We start from the raw sequence: 11,261 nt of genomic DNA, 5'->3' as shown, positions 1-11,261 counted from the left end.
CCGATAAAGATCTAAAAGAATCTGGAGAGAATCAAAAAACAAACTATATAAATAAAATTGAATTGAATTGACGATGAAACCAGGATCAACTTTCCTTTTCCAGAATGACTGTCAGCTGTGTTAGTGTCAGCTGTGTTCACTGTGTGTTTACACTTCCATCATTACCCTTCTGTGTATTTAAGTCCTCTGCTTCCTTTTGTTCATTGTCAGGTTGTCTGTTTTCCCTTGTCTCATGTTTCTTAGAACAAATGAGATTCCTGATGTTGACTGAAGTGTCAAGCAGCATTCATTTATGTAGATAGGCATTGTGAAACAAAAACAAAATATCCAAGATATTAAGGGTACAGAAATAATAATTTAATAAAAACCCTGTAAAACTGTCATTTTTACACTTTTGTTGTTTTCTTTTTATTTCTTGCTGATGTGCACAAAGTTTAAGCAATGCTAAAAAACAGAAATTCCAATCCAGAAAGGTCAGAGTTCACTGATGTTGGCACATGATGCAGCATGTTGGTACGTCATTGTTCATTGTACAGTTACAAAGTTATCAGTTCAAACATGATTTCACAACAAGGACTCAAGGTGACATTAGAGTTGGTTCAATGGATAACTTTGTTTGCTTTTTCAAACCAAGATCAATAAAGTCTGTATGTAAACACTGATCAGTGAAATAAAACATGGGGAGTGAGCATCATCATCAGTGAAGTCGAACTCCTAACAGCCATGATGACAATGATGCCCTCTCTCCTCTCTGCAGCCCTGTTGCTCTCACTGCTTCCTTGGACTTTGACTGAAGGTAAGTTTCATAACAATAAGTGTAATTTTTATTAGAATGACTGTCATTATCATTTAATATCTATTTTTAACCTTTTGTCTGTGGCTCATTTATAATGATAATGATTCCCATGGCTATAATGGTGAAGAACACCTTACAAAACAAACCTCTACAAACCTACAAGACTGAAGTGATTAGTGGGGGGATCCTGCTGGGTGCGATGAAGAGACTCAGTAGCTCCAATGCAGGCTTCAAGTGAGATAACAGCATCAGTTGGAACCTCAGTCTTTTAATTTACATGCAGAAATTTATGTTGACACAAGAATTTTAATAATCTTATAACTGCTAGGATGTTTTAAAGGACATGTAATCTCCATTGAGCAACTATGGCTAACATACATCTATGGAATCTGGTACATACATCTAATATACTAAGATATGCACAGAACATCATGGAACCATGCCTTAATCCCAATATGACGCTCACCATATTTTGAATGAAATTTGCAGCTTTTCATTTTGCACTGAAGGACTGTCTGTGGCAGCTTTGCAACTGTTTAACTCCTCTCCTCGTGTCAGTATGTTGTTATCAACTGTCACATCATTACTGAGTTTAGTTACAGATTCCACAGAACACATCGTCACAGAAGGCAGTAAAATACTAGTATGCAGTACATTGTTTTAAAAAAAATATGAAATGGTATCTGTTATGACAGTTGCTAATCCTGTTGTCAGATTTATCCACATTTACAATTTATAGCTTAAGCCTGTTTCAATACATCCTCTTTCCAATAAAACGTAGACTACAACAGATGAGGCAGGGTGTACATTAGGGTGTTGCTGCCATTTAATTGACAGTCCAACCCAGTATCACAGGAAAGAGTGTAACAGAGACGCCAGTCCACTGTGTCCATTTCACGCTTTGCCTCTCCACAGACATGCACGTAGCTCCAGTACATTGCAGTAAGCTTCAGTACCAGAAGAGAGTGATAGTTTATTTCAAGCCAACACCAAAATAATCATGGGAAAGTGTTTAAACACACATGTAAATACATATCATCCACGTAGCATAATTGTTTCTAACATCACCCTGGAAAGGACTTCATACCTTCTTCGGTCACTAGCACTTTATGGCTTTAGATACATTATCTCCTCCTGCTGGTATTTCAGCTTTTGCATGTGCATGTATTTCAAACTCTGGAGAGAAAAAGTGTGAAATGGACACATTGGACCTGTGTGTCTGTTACATGCCCCGAAAAGGCCTTCAGCTTCTGAGTCAGATCCATGCCTTACTCTCCTCTACTCCAATCTGCTCACCGAATAATTTCATCATCATCATCGTTTATTTATATAGTACTTTAAAAACACACCTGATAGACCAAAGTGCTCTACAAACCAAATATAAATATAGTAATAAAATAGCAAAAACCAAACATAGCAATAAAAATGTCAGTGACCCACACAGTAAAAGCCAGGGAATAAAAATAGGTTTTTAATCTGGACTTGAAATTAATTGTATTTTTAAAATCTATGATAGCCAATTGCCAAACATGTAGCTTTAAAAAAACACCACTTTGGTGACATAAGGATCTTCTGTATAGTAAGTATTTGAGATTATCTGGACATCAATCGTCTACCCAAATTAACCAATCGGATATACACTTTCTTTGAAGTTAGAGTGACCCGTAGCAGCCATACTAATTATACTGAGCTGATGTAGTTGCAGAGCCATAACTCAGCACTGAGAGCACGTCTTGGTGATGTTTGGGACAGGAAGGCTGCTGTTTGTTTTCAAAACTGATGGTCAGTGTTTTGTCTTTGGCCGTTTCTAACTTTAAGTGGCTGTTTATACTCTTATACATGATGACTTTCATCGTCATGTTACACATACATAACACCTCATAACGTTCCCTCACCCGAACCACGTTAGTCCGAACAAGAAAGAAGAAATGCAAACACAGCTGCCACGTAACAGGAAATTTGCTGAGGAAGTGAGCTCAAATACTGAGCCTGACTGCTGTTGTTGATCATTTACAAGGTCTTTTCTTTCTCACAAATTCACCTACAGTGACAATGATAACTATGGGCCATATCTGGAGAGTGTGAATGGCGTGGCTGGGAATAATGAAGCTCGTACCTACTGGCAGCTGCTGGCCAATGTCACAAACAGTGAATTCAAACCAACCAAAGTTGGTAAGCTCACTGTAAAATGTTCCATAACATTTCTTGTTGTATTCAACTTATCATACTTTATTGATACATCTATTGAATATTTCTAATACTGAACTGTTTGCAGGTATCGGCTGTATCATTCCCAGCCCATATCAGCAAATTATCCTGAACTTTACAGTGTGGTAAATATTCATCAGTCTGAATGCAACAGAATGACTTCAAAGGCTAATCCTGGAAGTGACTGCAGAGGAATTGATTTCATAGATCAGTAACATGTAGCTGTTTGTCGCTGAGTGACAATAAATTTGAATAAAGCATCATTACAAGTGTTGGTGTTGTTAGTCTGCAAGAGGCATACAGCATTACTGACACGGCAACACCTGACATCTTTGAATTTATCATCATCACTTACAACAATTATATGTATGCAACACAGTTATACAGATGTGTTATACAGTTATACAGATGTGCTGAAGGCAGCAACCTGAATAAAATGCAATATATGTTCTCAAGAACAGATCCTGGCAGAGAAAAGAAACAAAAGATGCTTTCTGCTTGATTTGGGTGAGTGATGTGTCCATGATCGAGTCCATGATGTCTGCTAATTATGACCCAGTGTCGTCACTGAGACGATGCCAGGGCTTTTGCATTTTATTTTAAAACTAAAGAACCACTATATAATTACAGTCTTCTCCCATACGTCCACGTATAACAATTTTTAACTTTGTTACATTTGAACTTAACAAAAAGTGACACTTCAGTGTCATTTAGCAATAACTATTTCATATTCATACACACAACAAAAACAGCAACATTTTCTTAAATTCAATGTGGTTTCCAGATGTGACAAATAATATTTACGTGATGAAATCAATTAAATGATCATTTATCATTACTGGAACCTCAGTCCAGTCCTCTATAATCAAGTCCTATCTTAAACCTTCTACCCGTATGAAAACTGAAACTGAGACAAGACTTCTTTATTCTTTCATGTCTTATAAAACCATTTCATGTTACTCCTCCCGCAACCCTGGTAAGGATAACTAGAAGAGACTGGATGCATATTTCATACTAGTATTTACTTCTCCAAGTTCCCACTTGTGCATTATGTGTTGCTTTGTAAATTCTTGTGATGTCTCAAGCTGAAGTTTTACTGCTGCCATCAGTGTTTTGAAACAGGATGTAATAAGTGAAGAGTCAATGTACTTGAGAAATTTGGAGACGTTTTCTTACTTTAATGAGATGATAATAGACAAAATGAACATGTACTTGAAATTAGCATCTGACATAATTTAAGCACAAGCAAACACACAGACGTGATAGGAAAGTGCAGTTTGTTACACAGTGTGTCTGTGAACTAAAATAGCAAAGCCCAATATTTATGTACTGACACCAACTACGGCTGTTTGGCAGCTTAAGTTGAAATTTATTTTTAATTTAACCACTGATGACTTTTTCAGCACTGTTTTTAAAAAAAAAAAAAGTTTGTTTCGAACATTCAGGTAAAAAAACCAGTCTGAATGATTTTTAATGACCTTCAGTCTTCCGGATGTTTCTGAAATGATGCCTCTCTCAGTGGGTCAACAGAACATCTGGCACAGGACAGCTGTGATGAAAGAAAGGGAGGAGGTTTCCCCAAACCTCTGGATCCAGGAAACCCAGTTTGGTCCTGATGGTCTCCCTCACTAGTTTCCCCCCAGGGTGGACGTAGCTGTTGATAATATTGTGGACTCTATTATTAAATGAAAAGAATAAATTACACTTCCATGAAACCTTCTGCTGTGTTTTTAATTTAAAGTTTCCATGTTAGCAGGCTGTAGAGTGCTCTGTAAGTGTAATGGATCTAAAACTGTTTAAATCTTCAGTTTTATATCATCCTCAGTCTTATTTTAAAATCCTAAAGGACAACATTACATTTCTGATATTAACAGTAACTCTGGGCCTCTGTGGAGTGTGCAGCTGATGTCATATCTGTCTAAAAAGGATAAAAAAACAAGTAAGGAGTGCTGCATCACTCAAAAATACAGACTGTTAGAGTAACAGGTGTATGGCACTGCTAACTAGCTAGCAAAACAAGCCTCTAACACACAGTGTGCATGCTAATGGATAATCTAGGAAACTAATTAACAACAGAGGGATTTCAGATATTGTGTTATTTTATGTTATTTTGTGTAAGCGTTTTTTTCCATTAAATACAACAATTTAAAAAGAATGTCTTTGTTTTCATGTTCTTCTTACTGTAATTTAGATTAGTAGTAATTGATAAGCAAGAATGTATAAAATCACCAGAAGCATCTCCCAGATGTGCTACAAGTGTTTAATTTGTTAATTTCAGAAGAGCAGAGTTAACTGCTAACTAAAATTTTGAAATTCAACATTTAAATAAATCAAAAAAAATCAGATTATGATCTGGTACCTCAAGTCTCTCGCCATCGTCCAGCTCTTGTAGATGTCCCATACACCAGAGCTGTTCAGGAGTGAGACCACCTTCTGTCCTGAGGGGATGATTATTCCATCCTCCAACAAAGGTGACAAGATCTGCTCGGAGTCGAGGGACAAAGACGTAGTGGACACCAAAGAGATGAATGACATCTGAAATGTCAAGCAGGCCATCCTCCTCGAGTGAGTGAAGAATATCATGGTACTTGCTAGTGACTGCAATCCAGACATCACGCCAAAGTCGTTCTACTCTGTAAATACATTTGAATTTCAGGTATTTCATGCTTCAAATCAATATCAGAACTGCTACAACAATCTACCCATGCAGTCAATAATAATATAAAAAACATCAAAAGACTAACCTCTGATTGTGGACACTCTTTCCAGATATGAAACTCCCTCTCCCTGTTCCTCTTGTGGCAAACATGAAATGTGCAATGTCCAGGTTTTCTACTCCTTGATCTGCCCTAACCCTATGATAAAAATACATTTTGAAGGAATTTTTAAAGTTTTCTTTAATGAAACTTGTTGCTAGCATATAAATTTAATCAGGGCATAAAACCTTAATGGCAAGCCGTGAAGCTGGGCTGATCTCAGGAAAAATGAGAATGCAGTTTTTGCCCTGTTGTTAGTTGTTGCATCCAAGTACAGGACCTGCAGTAAAAACAAATGGAAAATTAAAGATCTGGTTTCAGATCATGTATAGTTTTTCAGTTAATAATGCAGTTTCATAATAAGTGTTCAAGGAATATTGTACGGTTCTATGTTCATTACCATAATTCAAAGCTTGAGTAGTCTATACATCAATATTGGTAGTACTTATCAAAAAATGAAAATGGCCTTTTAGTTGAACCTTTTCTTTGTAAAGAACTGATTAGAAATTTAAAAAATGCAAATTGTCCACTACGTTGGCTTGCTGAATAATTGATGTTCATAAAAAAATAACCTAATAAAGCTCTCATTTCAAAACTACCAAATATTCTACATAACAGTTACAATTTTACCTTCCTTGAGTAGCCATCCACTCCACCAAAGATCACAACATTGTACCTGTTGATTTGCAGAACATGTAAGACATTGAAAATACATTTTTCATACGCACACTTGCCACTGATTTAAACTGGACACTTGTCAGGTGTGCTGAAAATAATACCAGCATTTTTAGATGTGAAAGTGGATAAGTTCAATGAGACTAAATATTTTAGTTCTCTTGTCATGATTTTCTGGAGCACTTACCGTATTATGTGTTGATAGGCTTGTTATCATGGAAAATATCGATATACAAAGTGTAAATAATTGCTCAAGAAAATTTACAATTAACAATATTACTGGTTATGTTACACATCCTGTATTCCCTTTACTTAATATTACTCTATCAAGTGCTTTTTAAAATATTATAAATACACTGAAATAGGGCTGCTCGATTATGGCAAAAATGATAATCACGATTATTTTCACTGAAATTGAGATCTCGATTATTTGACGATATTTATTTAACCCTTTAAGACCTACCTATAGAACCAAGTCCGCCAGAGCTTATATTATTTTTTTTACATGTTGTAGTGCCATTTGTGGGAGCATTTCAAGTTGCTTCATCAATACAACTGTTATAGCCCATATTTTAATAATATGTATGCATTAAGTCCATAGTAACTACATTAATTGCAAAAAAGTGCAATAAACTACAAAAAAATTGAAAATCGTTTTTGTTTTGTTTACATATATTTCTACTTGGAGAAATTTAAGAGGTTATCCCTCAAAACTTTAAATACAAAAAGTTGCAAAAAATAGTTTCACCACACAGGAAATTTATTTTGAGTGTCTTCATAGTTTTATTTTGGAGATACAGCAATTTTTATATACTGCAGGAAAAACAAAAAACAATCCTATGATGCAAATTTGCAAAGAAAACAGCATGGTGCATCATTTCACTGTGGGAAGTGTTACGAACAGCTGATAGGATCGGCAAAGCGTGTTTCTGGAATATTATGTTTTTGTTCCTGCAAGCGCTTTTTATGCAATTTTTGCAAAGCTATATGTGGAACGAAACCGTGACCGAGGACAAGCTGATGGCATCAGATGTAAGTACAACTCCTCCGGTTTCATATGCAAAACAAATTATTGCGCTAGCTTACACGGTTCAGGTTCTACAGGGATTTAAAAATAGTTACGCAAAACGGAGCGTGCTGCTCTGACCGGCTTTAAAGGGTTAACAATGACTTTAAAAAATAATATAAAATAGTGTGCAACACCACTGAAGTTTTTTTTTTTAAACTCTCTTTTCAACCAACGGCAGTCACTCTCCAAATAACTTCTGCTTAGCTTTCCGAGCTTCCCTCGGGTCCTCTTAATCAGCGGTCTCCAACCTTTTTTGCGCCACGGACGGTTTATGCCCGACAATATTTTCACGGACCGGCCTTTAAGGTGTCGCGGATAAATGAGGGAGGGGCTAATAATCGGCTCAGTCATTTTTAATGATCGTTGAAAGCCCAGATCGTAATCGTGATTAAAATTCGATTAATTGAGCAGCCCTACACTGAAAGACCTATCAGATAAGGTTGATTAAAGCAGATTTAAAGTATAACGTGCATCTTTCTGCCCAACTTGTGTTAGAGCTATATAAGTGGGTATTTTACCTTATTAGCTTGTGATTTGTGTCTATGTGGACCAGGGAGAGAGGGCCTCGCACCGAGTAGCTTCTTCGCACAACACAGCCTAGTTCTGTGATCCGTTTGAAGATCCCTACAGCATCAACTCGATGCATGGAGGCCATACATTTTAGGACATCGTCAGGTCTCAGGAAAAAAGTTGTCAGGTCTCAGTCACATGTAAAAAATGTAATACATTTACATCTGAATAAACTTTTAGGCATTACGCTGACGGAGGGATGGATGGACCATGAATGCTTTCTCATCCTTCTTGTCATGCACCATGGAAGTGTCTGAGGGGCTTTTCCACTTGGAATGGGGATACTGTGTCCACACTTCAGAGGTGGAGTTTCCAGCATCTCACCTGGGCCTCATCTGCAAACAATCAGCAGGAGGGCTTCTTAAACCAGCGCTGCCTGCTACTCCTCGCCAGTTTGTTCTGCCATCTCCAGTGGTAACTAGGCTTCCCCTCTGCTCCAGTTCTGGCGTGCTCCTTCCCTGTGTTTAACCTTGTTTTCCCTGTGTTTAGGTCTCCTCTGCCAACATACTCATCCTACCCTCAAACTCCCTTACCCGTCCAGCAACTTCTTCTCCCTCTGTTGCAGAATTCCCGTTGGATTGTTCCCATCAGCAGCCAGGTGTTCAGTCTCTCGATAGCTTTTCCTCTGGTTCCTGCTGTCTGCTGACACTCCTAGCTCGAGCCACGTTCTCCATTCCCTCTCTTTAAACAAAGTCTCATAAATAGTTTAACCATGTGCATTGAATCTGCATTTGGGTCTAAGCTTTCTATGCAGGGAAGAAATCATCACAGTGACATCTATTTAATTTTCAATTCAATTAATATTTAATAAGCGCCAAATCGACACAAACAGTCGCCTGAAGGCGCTTATTGTAAGTATACAGAGAGAAAACCCCAACAATCATATGACCCCCTATGAGCAAGCACTTTGGCGACAGTGGGAAGGAAAAACTCCCTTTTAACAGGAAGAAACCTCCAGCAGAACCAGGCTCAGGGAGGGGCGGCCATCTGCTGCGACCGGTTGGGGTGAGAGGGCAAGGAAAATAGTATAAAGACATGGAACAGAGACAGAGGTTAATAACAAGTACCATTCAGTGCAGAGAGGTCTATTAAACATAGTGGGTGAAGAAGAAACACCCAGTGCATCATGGGAATCCCCCGGCAGCCTAATGCTGGGCATACACTGTGCGATTTTTGGCCCATTTTGAGCCGATTTTTCAGTCGTGCGATCGTTTTGGGGATCGTCCCGAGTTTGGCCTTGATCGTGTGTCGTGCATCGTCTACATAACGAGGGTAACGGGGTAACGAGAAGCGATTAAAACCTCACGACTCCAGCGTCTACATAACGAGGGTAAGAGAAGCGATTAAAACCTCACGACCAGCTCCCGATCACCAATCAGGAGCTGGTCGTAAGAAATCGTAAGAAAATCAAACCTGCTTGAAATCCTGTGGGTCGTCCTGAGGGTGTCACCGCAGCGCCTCACACCGCGCACGCGCAAACGCAGAAATGAGAGCGAAGAGACGGAGTAGAACGGCCGTGCGGCGTGTGATCGGGACACAAGCGATGGAGGCACAAACTTCTCACCCCTGCGAGTCAATCGTACAGTTTGAGCAGGAGCTGAATAACGCGACTGAAAGAAATCGCACAGTGTATGCCCAGCTTATTGCAGCATGGAGGATTCAGGGTCACCTGAGTAGGCCATCAGCCTACTAAAAGGATACTGAAGAAACCCGTCGAAATAGTGTTAGTCTTCATCACTGCTGCTGCTGGACTCATTTGAACACCTCCGAAGTTTGCAAACAGGCAAGTATTCCTCTTCTTCCTCAAAGTCCTCTCGGGAACGCTTCCTCGAGCCTCCAGCTTCATGGTTGTCAAGCTCTTCGTGTGCATCTTCAAAAAGTCCATCACTGCTGCTCTCAGAGTGGTCGCACACAGTTGAGCTGGTCCCCGAATCAGAGTTTGCAAGCCTGGATTTTTTGCTACTACGCTCTTCTTCGTCTACATCTTCCTCTCTGGACCTTTTCGTGGATCCACCAGGCTGCGGTGCTTCTTCTGTTACCTGCCGATTGATGTCCTCATCGGCAATATTACCAGCATGAGGACAGCCCTCGCTATCAGTGTCAGAGGCAGAGAAGAAGTCAGAGTCATCATCGCTCCATCTGATTCTTTTGTTTGGTTCCAAATCTTCCTCATCCATCTCTCTAGACCTCCTCCTGGAAACACCTGGCTGAGGGTCCTCTTCTGGGATGTACTGGTGAACATCCACACGGTCTTCAAATGCCTCATTTTCAATGCCACCAACCACAGCATTACGATCCTGGTGCTGTTCATTGTTGTCAGCATTGGCATTATTGTCCCTCACATTAATATTTTGAGCGTTGACATTGTTGTCATTGTCATCGTCATCGCTACCGTAGAGGTCATCATATTGTTCCAGTACTGAAGCTATTAGCTCATGCAGAAACCAACGAATATCACGGAGAGCGAGATACAGATTGCTCACGAAGCCTCCATTAACTGGTTCATTAGCAGGTTGCTGATCTCCATTTGCAAACCTTTGTGGGTTAACCTGTTGGCCTGCAAGATCGTTAAATCTTTTAATTAACATCCATAACTATCTGCTGAAAATCTGTTTTTCATCAATTTCAAGACTGAGCACATGTGCTTACCGTTTTGGTTATTTTGTGGTCCGTCTCCACTTGCACTCATTTTGACTACAAGGAACACAAAACAACAATGATCAGTAAACCTCAACTAAGAATGTTCAGAGAATTTGCTTTTTTTGTGATGATGACTTCAGGCTGCGTCCGAACGTACACGGCTATGTTTGCCAACGCACGTTTTCCTATTTTGTTTAAAAAAGAAAAAAAATCCAGTCCACATGTGCAGTTTTGAAAAAATATCTCCTTCCACATGTAAACGCTAAAAACAAAGTGAAACGCTGTCAAGAACACGCCAAATCTTAACCGTGTAGAAATGTTGGCCAATCAGAAGTCTAGAAGCCTGGGTGGGAAAACCTCATAAAACCTTACGTACTTCTGAGAAGTTTTTGTCTTTTTCTGGAAAAGCAGCTAATTTTGTGTTACTTTCACGTGCCTTCATCGTTTCAAATGTTAATAACTAAAGACAGCTTTTTGGCTGGAACAGACTCACAACTTTGGAGTGGACTAAATGCATACAGCATACATAAATGTCATTTTTTTAAAT

At 39.1% G+C, this 11,261-nt stretch overlaps 1 protein-coding gene and 1 long non-coding RNA gene across 2 annotated transcripts in view; both read right to left on the bottom strand.

Moving 5' to 3' along the window:
• Positions 1-2,245: 2,245 nt before the first annotated feature.
• LOC106633375 lies at positions 2,246-8,778 on the bottom strand. Its single transcript, XR_006054788.1, has 6 exons — positions 8,608-8,778; positions 6,391-6,436; positions 5,949-6,040; positions 5,749-5,859; positions 5,364-5,637; positions 2,246-4,679 (listed from the first exon to the last, which is right to left on the bottom strand). It is a non-coding gene; the product is annotated as an uncharacterized LOC106633375 (long non-coding RNA).
• Positions 8,779-9,855: 1,077 nt separating this feature from the next.
• The window catches only part of LOC121815090 (intraflagellar transport protein 140 homolog), a gene marked incomplete at both ends in the record, with an annotated part of 4,575 nt that continues 3,169 nt past the window's right edge, over positions 9,856-11,261 (bottom strand). Inside the window, 2 exon segments of the mRNA XM_042224217.1 lie at positions 9,856-10,631; positions 10,724-10,768. Of these exon segments, the coding sequence (XP_042080151.1) occupies positions 10,760-10,768 (9 nt within the window).

This window comes from Haplochromis burtoni, unplaced genomic scaffold (genome assembly GCF_018398535.1).
Source record: "Haplochromis burtoni strain Fernald_Lab_line unplaced genomic scaffold, NCSU_Asbu1 Contig_132, whole genome shotgun sequence".
NCBI lineage: Eukaryota > Metazoa > Chordata > Actinopteri > Cichliformes > Cichlidae > Haplochromis > Haplochromis burtoni.
The sequence above is the reverse complement of the archived record's forward strand: the minus strand, read 5'-3'. Positions and strand labels throughout refer to the sequence as shown.